We start from the raw sequence: 19749 nt of genomic DNA, 5'->3' as shown, positions 1-19749 counted from the left end.
TCTATAGAAGATGTTTGCTTTTATAAATCTCAGAAAAAATGTGGTGCATGAGCTAAGTCGGCCCCTAGGCAGATTTAATTTGGGCGACCTGAACTTACTCTGCAGATCACCATAGGTCTCTCTGACCTTGGCAGTGACACAAGGACCATATTTTCTCATGGCTGAACTACTCTGGAATAATTCTGCCAATGTATTAGGCATAAACAGCCTTTTATTTAACATTAGGCAAATACGTTCTCTCTTTCTGCTTCTAGCCTCCCCAAACAAAATCTATTTATTGGGATAAGGAAAACCCCACCCTTCACCAAGGTCTGGGTACACATCTTGAGGGCCAGCAGAAGCTTGGCTGCTTCATGCTCACGGCAATATATTTTCAGACATTGCCTTCAGCAAGATGCATTTTGGAGTTAACTGGTAGGTAAGATGTGTTGCTTTTGATTGGAGTGGTCAGCCTGCATATTTGCAGATGAATATACAAATATCTTCAGACACAAAGGAGGGGAAATATACAGATCGATAGCGGGAATACTCAGCTTCAATCGCCAAAATAGAAAACATGATCCTCACTGTACATCTACACATAAGCGAAGAGTAGCTCCGCTAAAACCAGCCAAGTTGCACTGAGATAAGCAAAAGAAAAAAAAGAAAAAAATAAAATCGCGTCTTGGTCTTGCAGAAAATTGACCAATTTGGAAGGAACAGGTAAACAGTGTGTTCTTGGACAAGAGTCAGCACAGTTTGGATGATGCAGACCTTTCCGTTCACGAGTTGCACTGGTTTTTGTGTCTGGTCACTTGAGGTCACACCACAGAGCTCCGAGGCTCTGCAGAAGCCCTGCACGCCTTCTCACCGTGATGGAGGTAGCTGAAATGGCTATTAAAACCTGTTGTTATTCTGATGCCACCAGATTCTTAATTGCTAAAGAAATGGGTACTGAAACCACAGAAAGGACTTTCTGGCACTGGCTAAGAAATATCAGTTTTTGAGGTCAGAATAACACCCCTTAAAAATATGAATCAGAGTGGTCCTTTCATGCTTGATAAAGGCAGGCAAAACATTAGCAGACTATTTCGCCGAAGACCAGGATAGTTTTGTAATATAAATATAGACACATGCTCAGACGAGCATCAACAGAAAAGAAAGTATTGCAAACCCATATTCAAATTATCCTGTGAGAGTCAAGTAAATCCTAGTAAATACTATTTCCAGTTTTCACCATCACTCCGACTGAGTCTCTTCTAATAAACTCATCGCATATCGAGCAGGATGGAAACACAATTTTCTGACTGTGAACTGCTTGCTTCATCCGTACACAACTCTTGCGGTATGGCTGGCCACTTACCACCTGGAGGCAAGTGTCTCAGTGTTCAGACTGGGTCACCAAGGCTTCTCAGGCAGAAAAAGAAGTCTCCAGTCACACACTTGCACGCTTTGCCATCGCAATGCTGGAGCAATAATCACTGATGCCAAAACTGGCGATTCTCTTGAGACTGGAAAATGCTTTCACAAATATCTGCCAACTATCTGAACAGTCGCCAACAATGCCAGCCTCTGAACCACTGCTCATCACGCTGCTGTTTTCTATGCAAAGCAGCTTCGCGTTTTGTCATATATTTTAACTGCCTGACCAGCTTCACCTGCAATACGTGGTTTAGGCAGGCGAGAAGGGAAGACAGAAATTTTCATCTATAATCGCCGGTTGAAACTCAAAGTTCAGCTAAAAAGCATTCTTACTTATACTTTATTTAACAATTTATATGGAAAAGACTTCGACATAACCACCATATTTGCAATGAATGTGATCTTAGCAGCTACCTGAACAAGGGAAAACAGATCTGGAGAGGGCAATACACTCTTGCCCGTGCTCTCCCTTACGCTCCTCTCTCACCAGCCCAGAAGGCATTCTACACATCTGAGGTCGCACACGAACCTCATGCAAGAGCATGCAAGGAGAGGCTCAGGACAGCGGGTGCTGTACACATTAGCTCAAAGATGACATTCTTTAATTGTGCCCCTCTACTCTGCTCTGATAAGACCCCCCTGCAGTGCTGCCTCCAGTTCTGGGGCCACCAACAGCAGAAGGACATGGACCTGTTGGAGAGGGGCCAGAGGAGGCCACGAAGATGCTCAGAGGGCTGGAGCACCTCTGCTGTGAGGACAAGCCGAGAGAGTTGGGGTTGTGCAGCCTGGAGACGAGAAGGCTCCGGGGAGACCTTATAGCAGCTTTCCTGTATCTGAAGGGGGCCTACAAGAAAGGTGGAGAAGGGACTTTTTACAAGGGCGTGTAGTGATAGGACAAGGCACAATGGCTTCAAACAGGAAGAGGGGAGATTTAGATTAGCTATTAGAAAGAAATTTTTCACTGTGAGGGTGGTGAGACACTGCCCCAGGTTGCCCAGAGAAGCTGTGGCTGCCCCATCCCTGGAGGTGTTCAAGGCCAGGCTGGATGGGGCTTGGAGCAACCTGGTCTGGTGGGAGGTGTCCCTGCCCATGGCAGGGGGGTTGGGACTAGATGGTCTTTAAGGTCCCTTCCAACCTGAACCATTCTATGATTCTATGACATGAATTGTAAATAAGGAGGTCCAAGTCTCAAAGCAGTCAGCAAACATGCTGGAAAACCCAGCTTTCCAAGGCACTGCAGGGATCTGTGCAGGTTAGGACTCCTGTGGGGCAACGAGAACAGGAAGTCTGCGCTGGGACATCCCTGGAAGCACCTCACTCGGCTCCCTTCCTGGGTTTACCCTGGAGAGCCATCCCTCAAGATCCCAGATAAGACACACTGACAAGGTGCTGAGTGAAAGCCCGCGCTGCCACTGCCAGTAACCTGCCCTCCCTCCGTGCCTACAAAAACACCTCCAGCACTTGAAACCCAGCAGCAGCCCCAGGCTTTGCACTCCCAGCTTCTCGAGGAAGCAAGCCCTGAATTTCACGTTTCTGGGGCACAGCAGAGTCACAGTGCACAATCCGGAGATATTTTTCAGGACAGCATCCAAAGTGGACTTCATATGGAAATAAGAGTTCAATATTCTGCATAAAAGTTGTTAACCTCCCCCTCCACCTCATCTGCTAGTGAAGATTGCTGCAAATAAGACTACAAAACGAGGCGGCCAAATGAGCCTTTTTGAATGCATATTAGTGTGCTTAAATGGACCGAATGTGCATCTTGTTAGTTTGGAGTGGAAGTAGGCTTAAGTCTGGTTTTACATTTAAAAGCAGACAAGGAAAGTGCGTGGCGAGAAGTCCCAGCAGCTGCCACGCCAGCAGACAAAGGACCCTGCACCCCAACAGCCCACCAGAGCGAAGCCCCGAGTTGCTTGAACGTGGCCATTCCTACACCAGCTCAGCAACAGATTTTGTCCCAAGGCTTTGCTCACGGAGCCTTTCATCTCCTGAAAGACCTCAACGCTCTTTAGTTGAAAGTTGCGCAATCCCTTGCCACTGAGTTTCACAAGCCCGTCCTATCAGGTTTTATATTTAAGTCCCCAGCTCCCAGACTCACGTGAAAATCTTCCGCCAGAAACAGACATGCGCTGCTGAAGCCAGCAACCTCCTCATGGCAGAGAAATATTGAAACCTGGCCTCCTGAGAGAGAGGGGTGGGAATACAGACACTACCCGCTCCCCCCGGCCCTGAGTAACATTAAAATACAAATATCTCTTTCTCTATGCACATCAAGATTTTTGAACACTCCAGATCACCCATAGAGGTTAGCAAAGACAACAACTTTTCATGAGATGCTCAGGAGCTGCAGAGGACACAGCCTCACGCATCTTCAGCGAGCCCCCTCCCCTCATCTTCAGCGGTACAAAACACTTTGCTCCACTTCTCCAGGCAGACCAAAAAATTCCTTCCTAAAGAAACGACAAGTTTTAGCACAGATTCATCCCTCCTTACTCTAAGCATTAAGGTCAGACTGCCAGGCCAAGCGTCTGAGCCAGGCGATTACCCTCCCCGAGTCCTTCCACAGTGAATGGAGAGAAACATAAACTCTCCGGAGGGAAATTCAGGATTGAGACGACTACAAGAATATGAGTGCTATTAGCTTCGGCTACTGCACAGATCAGTTAAAATCTTACAAGCAGAGAGGCTACTGAGAGGAAATGATGGCTAACGACGGCTGACTATGCCCATCTCTGTTTCTAAACAAGATCTGGACTTCAGGGCCCCTTCTAAAATTACTCAGGATGGAAAGGCTGAATTTAGCTCTCATCCATCACCTTAGGAGGATACAACCTCATGTTTCCTGCCACTGAGAATCTGGAAAAATGCAAAATTCTACCTCTTATCATCAAATCAGAATTAATTTCTTCTTCCTATTTTGCCTTACTTGAGAGAAAAAAACAAACCAAACTAAACCCCTCCTTGATAGATAGCTAAATTTATGTCTTACCAAACTGAATGTAAAGGCAAGAAACAGGAAGCTTTTACTTGGAAACTGGAATTTCAAGCACTCAGTGGCAAACAATGAACCAGAGAGATAAAGATGCAATGGCAATGGTAGGGGACAGACCTGCCAAGCTTCCTGCCCACACTGACTCAAGAGCATGTGTCCTACCATGATACGGACCAGCCACACCGCTTGCTTTTATTTTGGTAATTGGTATTTGTTCCTGTGAAAACCCCTATAAAAACAAGTCGGAAGACTGGACAATAGTAGACCCGCCATCTCTTATAGCCAGATCTTTTACTTAACACTTTGCAAAAGATGTAATCAGCGGATCTTTGTCCATTTATACAATTCTCTCTGCTGCGACGAGGATTGTATTACACACTCCAGATCAGAGCATCCAGCCTTCCCCATCACTTCAAGAGATTGATCTGATACTTGAAAGCACATTTACTATTATCTACTCCAGCCCTTTGGAAATGACATTACACAGATACGGGGGGCAGGCAAATATTGCTGCTCTTTTATTATTCCTGCTGTTCCCTCGCTTATAATATCTGAGAAGTTCCCAGGTCAATGGTATTACTTTATCTTCCTCCCCCTTTCCTTTATCTCCTCCCTCACCCCACAGGTATCCGTGTCCAAATGGGACTCTTCGGCAGGGGGTTTTGCTTGACCGGGGTCACTTGAAGGTCAAGCTTTTCACCAGTTGCTAATGCAAAGCTTCTTCCCCCCAGCCCTCCAAAGCTTATTCTCTGCCCCCAGCCCTCCAAAGTTTCTTCTGCCCCCCAGCCCTCCAAAGGCTCTTCTGCCCCCAGCCCTCCAAAGCTTCTTCTGCCCCCCATCTCTTGTCCCCAGCCCTCCAAAGCTTCCCCCGGCATCCCAAGCGTCCGGGCCACCCCTTCCCCACGCACCCTTCTCCTGGCCACTGGTGCAAATGGAGAAGGCACACACACCCTGATGAAGCTATGGAAGCAAAACCCTCCCCCTATGGAAACTGGAACACGTTTTGCTTTTTTGAATAAAGCAAGGAAAAGGAGAGGCTCCCGAAAAAAAAAAAATAATCAGCTCAGCAGAGACTTTATTCCTGCACTAAACTTGAAGGATGTGAGGCTTAACTAGTTAGAAGCAACTCGGACTATATTTTTGCCTACCAGAACAAAGATCGATTTTTATTTAGATTGATTTTAAGATTTACATGCGAGAAATGGATACAATTGGATCAAATATGTACTAAAACAAATTGTTGACTCCCATGAAAGCCAATAAAACCAAAACAAATTTCACAGATCTCATCTACCAGCATTTGAGATTTGTTTTATTTCATTATTTTGTATACATTTACGGAGCCGAAATTTGCTTAACTCTCCTCCACTTTTCTTTTACTGAAACAATAAGGCTCGTTGCAGAATATTTTGTACTTGAATATTATCACCAGGATAGCATATGGCAAACTAGCAGCAGGCAGTTTATCTTCATCCTCTTTGTAAGCTAAAATTAGCACAATGCTTTTGCAACAGCGTATGATGTGTTCAGACCAGCACGATATACCTAATACAACTTCAGATCTATTCCTGGCTAACCTCCAATATTCAAGTAAATTGATTGCTAATTTTAATTGAGTATTAATATGTTTAGCATCAAGTTGGCATTTATCAACTTGAGAGGCACTTTTAAGTTTAATGCTGTCATTTCACCTACACTGACTCCAACGATAAATAAAATCTGTGTATTAGTAATACACAGAATTTCACTTTGTCTCTATGAGGCAATTCTAATTTATATTAAAACGTTATATATGGAAAGTTGTGCTGCAAAATTGCATAACTGTGCATACTCTGCTTTTCAGTGACACAATTAAGGGTGGCGAAGGGTTGATCCACCCATGTTAGGAGTAATGTGCTCCTCCTGCTGCAGCCTGCATCCCCGCAGACTGTTAGCTGCTTACTTTATTGGGATTAAATTCAACCAAGACACCAACTTTATCTGGATTAAATTCAACCAAGACACCAACTTTACACTTCCTGACGATGTGGCTACACCAGCCCTCTCTGCTCGCCACTCTGCTGTTCAACCTGGTAAATTATGGCCACGTGAGGGCTTTTTTAACTGGATTAAAGACACTAATTTTAGCACTGTTTGCTAGTTTGTTTCTTGTAGCTGTAACGCCAAGAAACTGAGCACAAAGCTCTTTCTAAAGGAAAAATGAAAGGTCCTGAAAAACCACTGTGCTTCACAAGGGTGGTTATATTATCACCTTTCTTGCCAGGTTGACGGAATAAAAATGTCTAAGAGTGGGAGGCAGTCACATCCAAGCATACATACGACCGAACACACGCACAAACTATAAATATTTATATACTGACACCCAAAGATTCCGTGGCTCGGTCTGCTCTCCAACTGGCAAAACAGCCCCCTGCCTTACCTACAGCCTGTCACAAAACTACAACACGGCACCAAGCCTGTCTGATTGTTATACTGAAATAATCTCACTGCGGTTCTTGCTTTTACACAGCCAGCCTCACGCCGAATTTGTCTGGGCTTTTCCTGACAGATACCAAAAAAAAGAAAACAGGCAGAATCCTGCACCAAAGCCTCGCTAAAACAGGTTCCAGGGAGGAGGAGTATGGCACGAGCAGAACGTTTCAACCCCACTTTGTGCCTCTTTTCCACCCCCTGCAATTTGCCTGCGCCTTATCCCCTACTCGTTAGCAAGAGGCTGCTACGTTCTGACCTTACAGTGCCCCGAAAGAAATTTAAACCCAATTTTAAACGATGACACTTTACTTCAAGCAGTTCGGTTAACGCTGACTGCTTTATCTCTTTCCCCTGCTTTACAAAGGCAGTCGATGCAGAAGGGCATGTGCCGTAACCCAGGGACCCAGGCTGGAGCACCACGGTGGGGTTTCTCCCCCAGTGCCATGCCAGGAACGGAGGGCAGGAGGGAGGAGATCCTCTTGGTACGGCAATGAGAGCACCAAGAGGTTCTCCAAGCCTTGCTTCCATGACCTTCACTTACTGACCAGACAGAGCTAAGATATGCCTTCTTCTGAAGTCCATCGGGACACTACAGACTCCAGAATATTTTTAGCATGCATCCATGTGACACTAAGTGCTATTCAGAGAGCTGGGGGAAGATTTAAGAATCAGTTGGGTTACGTCCACCGCCTTTAGCTCTTTTCTGAGGACATAACTGGTGCCTCCTAGTACGTCTTCCCTTCCCCTTCTGCAAAAGGTGAATTTACAGCCTGGAGATGACACACAGTACCAGGGTTGCAAGAGCCATCGCTCTCCTGTGGCACAAGATCAGTCATAGAAAAACAAAATTGAAAAGGCTGCCCCTACTGTATTTTTATTTAGGAGGGGTGACTAAATGGGGAGGGATTCTTGATCAGGGAGCGTAGCAATAGGACAAGGTGTAATGGTTTGAAACTGAAAGAGGGGAGATTTAGATTAGATATCAGGAAGAAATTCTTTCCTGTGAGGGTGGTGAGACACTGGAACAGGTTGCCCAGAGAAGCTGTGGCTGCCCCATCCCTGGAGGTGTTCAAGGCCAGGCTGGATGGGCTTGGAGCAACCTGGGCTGGTGGGAGGTGTCCCTGCCCATGGCAGGGGGTTGGAACTAGATGTTCTCTAAGGTCCCTTCCAACCCAAACCATTCTGTGATTCTATGATTTATTTATACAATGTTTCTTCTTTACAACACCTCCACATTATGCTTCTGCAAAGAGCAACCACAAACTCTGTGTGAGATTTCCAGCACTCATGAGGAAGAAAATAAAAAATAAAATCAACCACCTGTGGCTATTAAATGCCAGAGATACCACCTGCCGATGAGGAAGTTCCCAAGCGGGTGGCAGGGGGCCCTGGGGAGATAGTGCTTGCCCTGATGTGACACTGCTACCACAGCACATCCCAGGCCTGGCCAGGCTCTCCCACCTCCTTGCCCACCTCCAGAACCATACCAGACAAAGCTCAAGTGTGCCCAACGCAAGGTGCCAAGGCTACCTGGAGGAGGCATCATGGCTAAAGAGACAAGCCAGAGAGGTAGAAGGTTTTACCAACGGCACCCTTGTTCAAAGAACCACCGGAGTAGCGACAGGCATCTGCTCAGTCATAGCCCTGCGGTCCCCCGCCAGCTCGGGGAGAAGAGACATGGGGCCTCTCCCCCTGGAATTTCGCATGGCACTGACTACTGGGTCACCAGGCCAGTGAGAAAGTGGTCCCCGATGCATTACATGGTGACAGGTGGCCCCGCCGCTGCCGAAAGCTGCAGGGGCTGCCCCGATTGCCCAGAGAATGTCCCCATCTCATTCATGAATTTAAAGAAAAAATGAAAAAAAAAATAAAAGCCTGTCTGCATCAATGTGCTTAGAAAAACATGATGTCAGCATCTTACAGCGTTCATCCTATTAATTAATCCCTTGAAGAATGCCCCCTCGCCCACAAACATATAATGCCAGCTTAATCTTACCTAAAAAAAAAATACAATGCAATACGATTACTAGTCTGACTCTGCTAACTGTTACAGCACTGCTTAATCCTGTATTTCGGTGCTTTAACAAGCTCCTACAATACTGTACAGAGTTTATCAGAGCAGTTGCCAAGACAAGAAGGACTTATGTTTTAAACAATATAATTCCACGGTCTTTTGTGCTCTTTATGCATTATGTTTATACAATGACTTTCATCCCGGAAGATCTCAAAGCCTATTGCCTGTTCCTGTTCCCACTGAAGTCTTTCTTTCAGGTTTCGTATTGGAGCAGGATTAGAAATTCAGAAGAAATAGATAAAAAATAATATAATTATAAGCATAAGCTTAAATATAAATAATAACTATAACTATAAATATAACTATAAATATAACTATATAAATATAAGGAGGGGTATAGTAGCAAGATGTACTGGGGCAGGACGCTCATCCCTCCTGCCCCACGATTGTAGCTGGGACAGGAGACACCAAACTGGCCCCCTCCTCCCAAAAAACTGCAAGGGAACCCAGCTGGGATCCTGCCCAAAAAAGCAGATGCAAGCAAGACCTGCTGAAATATGGTCCCTCCATCCCTGCAATAACTTTGCCTTCGTCCCCAGGCCACCCTCCCATCGGCACAGCCCCGCTCCGGCAAACATGCACCCGCAGACACGCATTTCCCGATCTTTGCTGGTTATAGACATATTAAGCTTCCCATGGAACAGGAGAAGAAAGCTCTGCTCCCTCCCTGTAATTATCAAATCAGCCCGAAAATGAGGAAGAATTGAGAATCCTCATTATAGCACATCATAAAACACGGCGAGGTCTCGCGCTCGCTGTATGTTATTGGCGCAGTCTGCCAACAAAACTTTACAAAGAGCGCAGGAATTCATGTTTGCAGAGATATTAAAGTCATAAAAGGGGAAATTTGTATTTTATTTTCCCACAGCCTAAATGAAGGTGAACCAAGCAAATTTGGCAAAGAGCGCGAGTCAGATGCCATTTCCCACAGCAGCGTGGTATTTTCCTCTGGGAATAAAACATTTTCCGTCAACTACTGTTTATAACTCTTATCAGTTCAACAGCAATAGAGCCATCAAGTCCAATATCTTGTGGAAAAAAGTCAAGGTCAACAAGTACTTGCATTTTCGTTTATCTTTAGCTGCAATTGCTACTGACATTCAATTGGGTAATAAACATGAGGACTGTCAAATGCTCTCAGCAAACAGGTGATCCAAAAGCTATCAGAGAGAAAGAGGCTCCCGCCAGGTAATCAAACAATTCTGTTGCGACAATTATGATTTGAGCGCATTCATTTACAGAAGCAATCACCTGTCAAATTTGAATGAATAGCGTCAACCCATTCCCACCACCCGGGTAGTATGGGCGAGAAAATACAAACTATGTCGACTTTCTTCCCAACAAAAGCATGCTGGCATTAGCAAGAGCCATCAAAAAGAGCGTAAATAATAATAAAAAAAAACCAGTATCTTATTTCCTGATTTAAATTTTAAAAAAAAATATTTTAACATAAAAAACAGAGGAGATCAGTCCAAGTAGCTCGATCTCGTGTCTGTCTCTCCCAGGAGCAATAATGGGTGTTTTTGGAAAGTTATATAGAAAGGGGGGGTTACACAGAAGCAGTTGTGCTCCAGCTCTGACAATCAGCACTTGGGCAGCTTCCTGAGCCAGCGGTTGCATCTGGACCAGGGTTTTTAATAGCTACAGAAGGACCTATTTTTCCACGAATTGGTCTAATCTCTTTTTGTCCCCTGCTGACCTCCACAGCACACTGTAGCAATAAATTTAACCCAACACGTAAAACATTTGTGTTTGTTTTAAACCTGCTAACGCTCTGGAAAGCTCCTATGCCACGAGCCTGGTGAACACCCACCCTTAGTTCTTGCATTGTGGGACAAGCACCGTCTTTCTCTACACACAACTCATTATTTTAAAGACTTCTCTTTCAATCTTAGTCATCTTTCCCCCCCCCCGCCCCCTTCCCAGCATTTCATGTGAGAGGCAAGAAAATGCTTTAGGCCAAGCAGCCTGATGGCACACCCTATTGCATCACTAATCCAGAAATGCTGCATGTTTATGGGTTTATACGCATTGCGATAAAATGTTTCTCAAAAGTGGAGGCCATCTCGGGAACACGCCTTTGCTTCTTTAACCTCTGATTTAAAGAGATCAATGATGCACCCCTTGAAAGTCACACATCAGATGATAGCAAAAGACTCTGCTGAAGCCACCAAAACTTGGAGAGGCAAATGGGGATTGGGCTGGTGCCTTCAAGATGGAAAGCATACAGAATCATAGAATGGTTTGAGTTGGAAGGGATCTTAAAGATCACCTAGTTCCCCCCTGCCCTGGGCAGGGACACCTCCCACCAGACCAGGCTGCTCAAAGCCCCATCCAGCCTGGCCTTGAACACCTCCAGGGATGGGGCAGCCACAGCTTCTCTGGGCAACCTGTTCCAGTGTCTCACCACCCTCACAGGAAATAATGTCTTCTTAATATGGGCCATATGGGAAGTTCATTGGCTTCAATGAGCCACTGCAACCTACAGGCCCAGGATATGTAAGGGGGGAAAAACCACCAAAACCCAAAAACCCTACCAGAATAAAGCAACAAATTTTCCAAATCAGATCCTAACAGTGATTTTCAAAACACAAAGCTCAGGTACTGCTACAAAGGGGCACCTTGGACACCAAAACCTTCAAACCTATTCCTACATCCACTTGCAACCAAGCCTCTCTCTGCCCTGCCCAAGGAGGAAAGCAAGATGCTCTTCAGTCCTCCACCTGAGCTTTTAGGTAACTGCCCAAGATGCGATTTAGCAATGTGGTATTTATCACCACTGTTCCCCGCTCGGCATATTCAAGATCTCGCCCTCAATAACACTCTCGGGGCTGTAAAGACACACTTTGGGGTCCGCAAAAGCCCTGCACCACTGATGGCATGCTCGGGTCAGGGTCAGGGCCATCTTCTTACACACATGGGGTATGTATACATAGATTTGCGCACAGCCACGCAGATGTTTAATGGGCTAGACATTTCTAAGTTTAGAAAAACTTGCCAAGAAAAAGAAAAAGAAAAAAAAAAAGGGACTCCAGCACATGAATTTTGCTGCTTGATTACAGACAGGCCAAGAAGTCAGGAATATTTGTATTTCCATAGTCACTTTAAAGGTAAGCAGTTCCCAAAGTCTTTTTTCCCCTCCTTTCGCACTGCCAACGATGGCAACAGCTTCAGCCTGAGGGATCTGCCTCCTGACGCGATCGCCTCTCTGCTCCTCTCCCGGCTGGAAGCTTTTCCTAAGCAAAGACTGAAAGTCGCATTAAACCCTGCTGAAATGGTTGTGCTGGTTTTGAACTGCTTATTATCTCGGGGGGCTGACCTGAAAAACAAGTTGGTACTTAGACAGAGAAAATTCAGGTTTTCCCTGAAAGGCAAATGGGAGGAAGGAAGGGGTTTTTTTACAAGGAAAAGAATTCGTTTATGACTGCGTTACCCACAATTTAGGCCAAACAAGCAACATTTATAAGTATTTAAGTTAGCTTTGCCAAATCGAAAAGAAAAACGCCTGGTAATAACAGACGTTTGGAGCTAATGTGAACGATTAAAATAAATCCTGACACCGGGAATGGATTGATGCTCGAATCACGACAGACACCCGCTTCCAAGCGAGGACTGTCTCCCTGGCACCATACTGGAAGCGTAACCCTGCCTAGCTGAGGCACGGAGGCTTAATGCTGCCGAAATCTAACTTTAACAGCTGAATCAGGCTGATGAGACCAAAAAAAAAAAACAAAACCCCAACCAGAAGGAGGAAAAAAACAGTTTCACGCCCTCCGGCTTTAGAGCAGAATGATAAATTGACATTGTGTTGTTATGAGCATAATCCTCAACTACTCAATCACTGTTAAAAAATAAAACATGATTCTGGGGAGATAAAAATAATTAATGCTGGTGCTGCTGGAGAATATGCACCTACACGAAGAGTTCAAATAAATACAGGGTTGTTTTAAATCTCATCTCGCGTCAAAGGGAGAGGGCACAGGTGCTCGCGCTGATTTAAAGCAAACCGAGCGCTGCCCACTTGATGGAAAAGGAAGAAAAGAAAAGGGGATGGCAGAGCCTCGGCGAGAAAACTGATACCGCTCCGTTTCCAAACAAGCCTATTACACTTAATTCGGGATTCACAATACATAAAGCGCCAGAAAAAATCCCGGGAGCAGCCCCTGTTGACTAATGCCCTGTCTTTTCCAATCGAGGGTCACATCCAGTCTAACCGATCGCATGATAATGGCATCAGAAAAGGTCAATCAAAGACAAGCCGAAGCTTCCACTGCCTGGCTGACCTTCGGAGCTTGTGACAAATTGCTATCAGTCAATGTCAACTAATGACAGCGGCTCTTTGGCTAATCAATTGTTCTAAAAATGATCAAGAAAACTACTCGTAGGACAGCTCATTTTCACATCAATGCCTGTGAAGTATGAAAAGCTCATTTTTTTTGAGTTTTTAATAAGCTCATAAGTAAAGCAGTTACTTGGTAACAGGGGTCACCTTAGTGAAAAGACAGAACCTTTGTCTGCCTTTTACATATTCTTTTATTACCATATTATAGTAAAAATATGCCATGCCATTACTATGCCAGAGGGCTACATAATAAAGTAGGTAATACTTCATACTTTTTTTCTTTTCTTTTCTTTTCTTTGAGATAAATACGTCTGTGGTTTAGGGGCCTCTGTTTGGATGTAAATAATTGTCGATATACTCTCCGCGTACTTAAACGCGAAGCAATCACCACCGGCACGCAGGTGACGTGCCCGCTCATTACTCGCCCAAACTTCACGTGACAAGAGCCGGCAGCGAAAGCCACGCCACAAAATCCAGCGGCGCTGCTGGGAAGTTAAGGGCTAACAGCAGCTATTTTGTTCTTAAAGCCACCCACCCCATGCCAGTGCAACTTATGCCAACCGTTTCCAACAGAATTCATGTTGGGTAGGAAAACCGCATGCTCCGAAAGCCCCAAAGCCCTGCAAAAGCAAACAGACGTTTCCGCCCTGGAAGGATTCTGCGTGTAAAAGGCACCGTGGAAACACACACAGGCTCGGGCTGCGGGACACTGATCACGGTTCTCCCCATAGAGCAAAGGCATAGCTGCGGACCGGAGATTTCTCCACCCTTTCCCCATACCTGCCTCTCCCACCATCATCTTCGGCCACATCCCCAAGCCGCACAGCCGGGCCAGGCTCGAAGTCGCATTCACGCATTAAATATTACCAAAACCACCGAATCCACACTGAGGTCAGAGGGTTTGAGAAGTGCAGGCGCGATTGCGCTTTGCTTTTCCGTAAGGAGGGCATTCGGCCAAGCACATCGCGGGGCATCACACCACCAGAGGCCTCTTGAGAAGAGGCGGCGTTGAGAAGGAACAAGGCGCCGTCACTCGAGCACGGCACCGCTTTTTTTCCGATGGGGTTTACCTCTTTACTGGGCTGCCTCCCACCCACAGCACCTGTACTGCAGAAAAGGCTTCGCCCCGGGGAAAATACCCCTCACCAACCCAACCGCCCCCCAGAGCAATCACCACGGAGAACGGGGAGCGAAGCGGGTGGGGGGGCAGGGGGAAGCGCTAAACAAGAAACATTAAAACTTTTGTTTTCACGGGAGAAACTGCAAAGTGACAGCAGTTTCAGGTTACACCCTAAACCTGCCTTGCTATGGTAGTTTTTCAAATTAAAATATCTTCTGTGGCCTCAGCCACTCTCAAGCCGTCCATAGGCAAGAAAGAAAGGAGGCAGGGCAACACTTAAGCTCAGCCATAATTGGAAGTATGTGAAAAATGAAGTGTCAGTTCGGTCAATAAAGGGCAAAGGTGAAGGGGAACTGCAGCCCAAACTCGGTGCGAAATGTGCTCATTAAGACACCCAATCCGCGGGCTCCTGCCCACCTATCCCATTAGTCATCGGCCATCTGACCGCTTCAAATGCCTTGCCTCCCCGCTCTTATTACTTTTCTTCTCCCATGTCAAAAAAAAAAAAAAAAAAAAAAAAAAAAAGAAAAAAAAAAAGGCGAGCTGGTATATAAATCCTCGCTCAGTCATCTGGAACATAATGTGGCCCTTCTCTCCCCCATCCGCCCGGCTTCGCAGCCTCCAAACAACCGCCTTGAGATTCCCGGCAATAATAAACGCGATTGCCTTTTTGCCTATAGGTTGCCCGAACTCCAACAAAAGCCTGAAAAAAACCCAACCAACCATTGCGGCCATTGATACATTTTTATAAAGAAATATTGCCGCTTTCTACTCCCGGCTTGGAACAGCAACAATTATTTGGAGGTTAAAAAAATGTTTTGAACCCTGGCCGAGGCTTGCACACAAAAAAAAGGGGGAAAGAAACAATACGCACAAATAGAAAGAAACAATACGCACTGATGGATTATTTTCTTTTTCTTTTAAGGCACGTAGGAGAGCTAAACATGGGAATTTAAGAGCCCCACTCTGGATTAAAAGTGACTGTACTAGGGCTTTGTTCAGCATCCTCCTGGTCTGACTACTTGAAAAACAAACAAAATAGATCTGTTAATACCCCAAACAGGAATCTTTTAAAGTCAGAATATGCAATAAGATAAAATAGCGTTGCCGTGAGCTCAGCGACACCTGCCTGTGCCTAAGAACTTGCTTTTCCCTTTTTTTTTTTTTTTTTAACAGAATTCAGCAAGTTATTTTTCCACTGCGTAAATTCAGATCTCTTTGCACCATTTGGAGACAGACCTCCAAAGGCCCTTCACAATAATTTCACAGCAATGGGAAAACGGCCCACAAAACTTTTTCATAATATTATTCTGCATTCCTGTACTATAACTATCCCCTACGATGACACAATACCGGGCCTTTATGAGAGGTTGTGTCAACGTGCCATGCAATAACATATCCTGCTGTTCAGTGGCACGAGACCCCAGAACAGCTCCCTCGCAGTTAAATATGGATTTCTACAATAGATCGAAGCAGCTGGGAGTCATTGCTATTTACTAAGTAAATAAATTTACATGCTCAAAAAAAGACTTCAAAGTGTTTACAGGAAAGAGCACCTCCTGTTTTCAAAAGTAATCATTCCGTACGTGTTGTACATAGGGACATAAACAGGTTAAAAATGTACTTTGTGAGGTTTAAAAGCAGTAATGAAGCAGGTAAAGAAGAAAAGTAGTTCATAAAAGTCCAAAAATAGACCTTAACATACTCTGAGTTAAGACTAAGGGAGAAAACTCATGTTAAGGGGCTTGAGCGTTCCAGTCTGAAACTGGAACCAGTTTCCAGCCTCTCTGAAAATGCAAAGCTCACGCTCACATCCTTGGGATATCTCAGCCAGGTTGGAAACCTGGACCAGAAGGGGCTTCTACCTACCCCAACGGGGAAAGTAGGTTGTGGGAACAACCTAAAAATAGCCACTTTTAGAGGGTTATATTTCTGGTGATTAGATTTGGGGTTTTTTAAATGGCAAACGTGCTCTTGACAGATGGAACCCAAAGGAACTTTTACAAACTCCTAAAAATAGGGAAGCCCGTAACATACTGAATATATGTCACGCCACGCACGCATCTCGAGTTAACTCCTGTGCTCCCGAGCGGGAACGCGCAGGTCCTTGGCCTTTTGCTGCCATCCGCTCCCTGGCACCCGGCTGCCGCGACCGTGCCGTGCCGGCTGCTTCTGCCGACCAGAAAAGCAGCTGGCAGAGGTGAAACCATGAGTTTGACCACAGCTTTGCCACTCCTCACATTCAGGCCACGGAAGAAAAGCCTCCAAATCACGGCATTTTGAACTTAAACGTAGTTGGGAAGAGGCAGGATATTTGCTATCTTTTTCTTCTCTTCCCTTTTGGTCATTCGGGATCCTGTGTTTTGACTTCTTACCCACATGGGAAGCCTAAACCACGCTTTTTTTTTTTTTTTTACACAAGGTGTATAGGCAGGCGTGGGTGTGCTTAAACAACTGAGATTGCCCCATGATCTCAACCTTCAGAGGGCTTCGAGCAAACAAGATGTAAAGCACGGCTCAGCAAAACCACCCCTAGCCTTCCCACACCCCCCTTTCCTCAAAAAAAAGGCCATTTCCATAGGTGGCAAGTGGCCTGAAGGCAAGACTCGGCACCAGAGAATCCCTGGACAAGGGTCTCCTTTCCAAAACTCCTTTCCCAAACTTGACCTGAGAGCTCTAATTAGCAAATTCTCACCTTTTTTGACTCTTCCCTAAAGTTTTCACGCAACGAGCCTTCTTCATGAAACACATCTATCAAGTGCTGGCAGCAATTCCAGCCTCAAAAAACCTTACTCTGGGATGCGGGTCAAAGTTTCAGAACCAGCTAAAGCATCGCTGACAAGTCGTTCTGTGGCTATTTAACGGGACTCAAGCTCTAAAATCACTCGTGCCTTCCAAAACCCCTTCCTGACGGAGGTTATAGCATGCACCTTGCTAGGAGCCGACCAGGATGGCGACGAGAAAACAGTAGATACGACTGGTGCTCCAGACTAATCAAATGCCAAGTTTAGGAGAAAACGTAAGCCTAAAACATTCTTCAAAAGTACACCAGGAACTGCGCAGCTCCATTTCCAAAGCGCCTAAGAGGTTTAGGAGCGTGCTGGCAAGCCTCCCCGCAGATGTTCCGTCCACGCACATGGAGACATAAACATGCGCACATCCGTCTAATGAAAGAACAACCCCAGCCGAATACAAAACCCCCCCTCCAAACAGCGGGTTTTAGTTCCAAGCCTACTTTTGCAGCAGCTTTTTCACCCTTCCAAAAACCCCGTGGATCTAAAACCTGCTCCAAAAGCAAGGGGCTCTAATGAACGCGTTGACACCACTTCAGCATTGTGAACAGCACCACTAGAATATATACGTACACATACTTGAAAGAAAAAAGGCCCCCTGAATTTATGTTGCATATCATTTTCCAGTAAAAGTCAGAGGTCAGAAGGTTACCAGTTTCTGCCTCAGCTCTGCAACAGTTTACTATTCCAGGCCCCATTTTTACTAGGCTATACTTGTGATGAAGTCAGCAACTTTTCTTTAACCAATAAAGTGTCTCAAATACTTAAAATTCTATAAAGAGATGTTATTCACCATGTACGCTAGGTCCACGTGTATAAAAAATTAAAATATACTGGTTTAGTTTAAACTAATCTTGTTAAATGCAGACTTTGCAGTGCTAATCAGTCCTGCTCAACCTTTTTTTGGAAACACAATTCCTTTGTTGTCTAACAGCACTTGAATGAAACATGACCATAAAACCAGATTTAAAAGTATATACCTATTGTGAGTTCAGAGTCAACTTCAATAAAGCACTCGCTTTTATATTCAGATTAAAGCTCCTTTTAAAATTTTAATTGCATTAAATTAACACTAAATCCACTGCAGTTGGTCTCTTCAGGAAAAGTATGAAGCATTTAAACAGCTTCTCAGAAAACCCCAGAATTTCAGCTTTTTAGACTTCGGAGCTTCTGAGACAGCGCTAATTATTTGTAGTACTTCCCAATTCCATTGCACCAAGCTCATTTCATACTCATCCGGCTAAATCACTTACTCTGACAAAACACTTTTGCATTCAAGTAAATTGGAATTGAGTAAAAAAAGTAAATAGAAGCACTGCTCGGGATTTCGGAAAATGGGCCAGCTAACATCTCGTCTTTATAGGCAGAGAACTTTTGATGGCATCTTTGAAATATTAGCATGCATTACGGCAATCTTAATTACATTTGCTTTTGAAGATTTCATCTTTTAACCCATATTTGAATGAAGGAAAAAAAAGAAAACAAACCCTTCTCATTGCTTATTTTTATTAAGCATACTGCAAATTTGGTACATATGTTGGTCTAACATGTGCCTGCTGGCAGGGTCGAAGAAATAAAGATGCCAATCCTTTTACTAGGAGGAGATGGGGGGGCGTGTGGAAAAAGTGTCAAAAAAGGAAGATAGACCTTTCTCGGCACAAACTCCCTACTATCTGAGGACATCGCAACATCAGAGAGCGAGTGACCGGTCCCCGAGAGCATCGGTGGTCGCTCGCCAGCTAAGAAAGCGGGAGGGCTCCGTTCCTACCTTGCTCACTGCTGTTGTCCCCGCTGTGCGATGTGTGTCCCCCGCTGGAGGGCCCGGGGGTTCCCCCGGAGCGCGTCGACGCCGTGTCATCGTGGTCTCTGTTCCAGGAGGGCTGCGGAGCCAAAAAAAAAAGAAATAATCAAAAGTTAAAACTTGAGATGGGGGAGATGGGTTCGCGTGCTCCCGAGAGAGTGGTACCCGTGCCCAGACCCACGGGAAAAAGCTGGCGAATACATCCCCCATGTTATTCCTTCTTGCCGGATAGCCGGATCACCGCTCCCCAGCGAAAATAATATACTCTGGAATATGTTTACCATCTAAATAATCCCATGCTTTATTACCACAGAAAACAGAAACATTCCCGGCCAAGCGGGGGGAGAGCCAGAGAGCGAATGGCTGGCACCGGGCTCCACCGATATTTTTAGCATCCGCAAACCCTCCGGCGGAACAGCCTGCTAACTCCGCAAAGGCAAAATGAGAGCGGTGGTCGAGAGCCGGCGCCGTTTATATCGGCCTCCCATCCCTCGTACGAGGCCAACGTGGAAGAGCTTAAAGACTTTGCTGGCAATTAGGCCTGGGTCCATAATAGCCGGGATGTGTCAGCTGTTTGCCGGATGGTATATGGCAAATGGACCAGGCACGGGGACAAAAAAGAAATGAGAATAACAATGGCTTCACATCGGCTGTGTACACTCAGCCCCATGCAGAGCCTCCTTGTACTATTGAACAGAAAACAGATGTTGCTTCTTATCACTGGGTGCATTTGAAAGTAACATTCAGATAGGAAA

General features: G+C 45.4%; 1 protein-coding gene across 1 annotated transcript in view; it reads right to left on the bottom strand.

Moving 5' to 3' along the window:
* Nucleotides 1-19749, bottom strand: part of MEIS1 (Meis homeobox 1) — a 113431-nt gene that overhangs the window by 67161 nt on the left and 26521 nt on the right. Inside the window, 1 exon segment of the mRNA XM_054194689.1 lies at nt 18962-19073. Within this exon segment, the coding sequence (XP_054050664.1) occupies nt 18962-19073 (112 nt within the window).

This window comes from Rissa tridactyla, chromosome 3, assembly GCF_028500815.1.
Source record: "Rissa tridactyla isolate bRisTri1 chromosome 3, bRisTri1.patW.cur.20221130, whole genome shotgun sequence".
NCBI lineage: Eukaryota > Metazoa > Chordata > Aves > Charadriiformes > Laridae > Rissa > Rissa tridactyla.
This window is presented reverse-complemented; position numbering and strand designations above follow the sequence as displayed.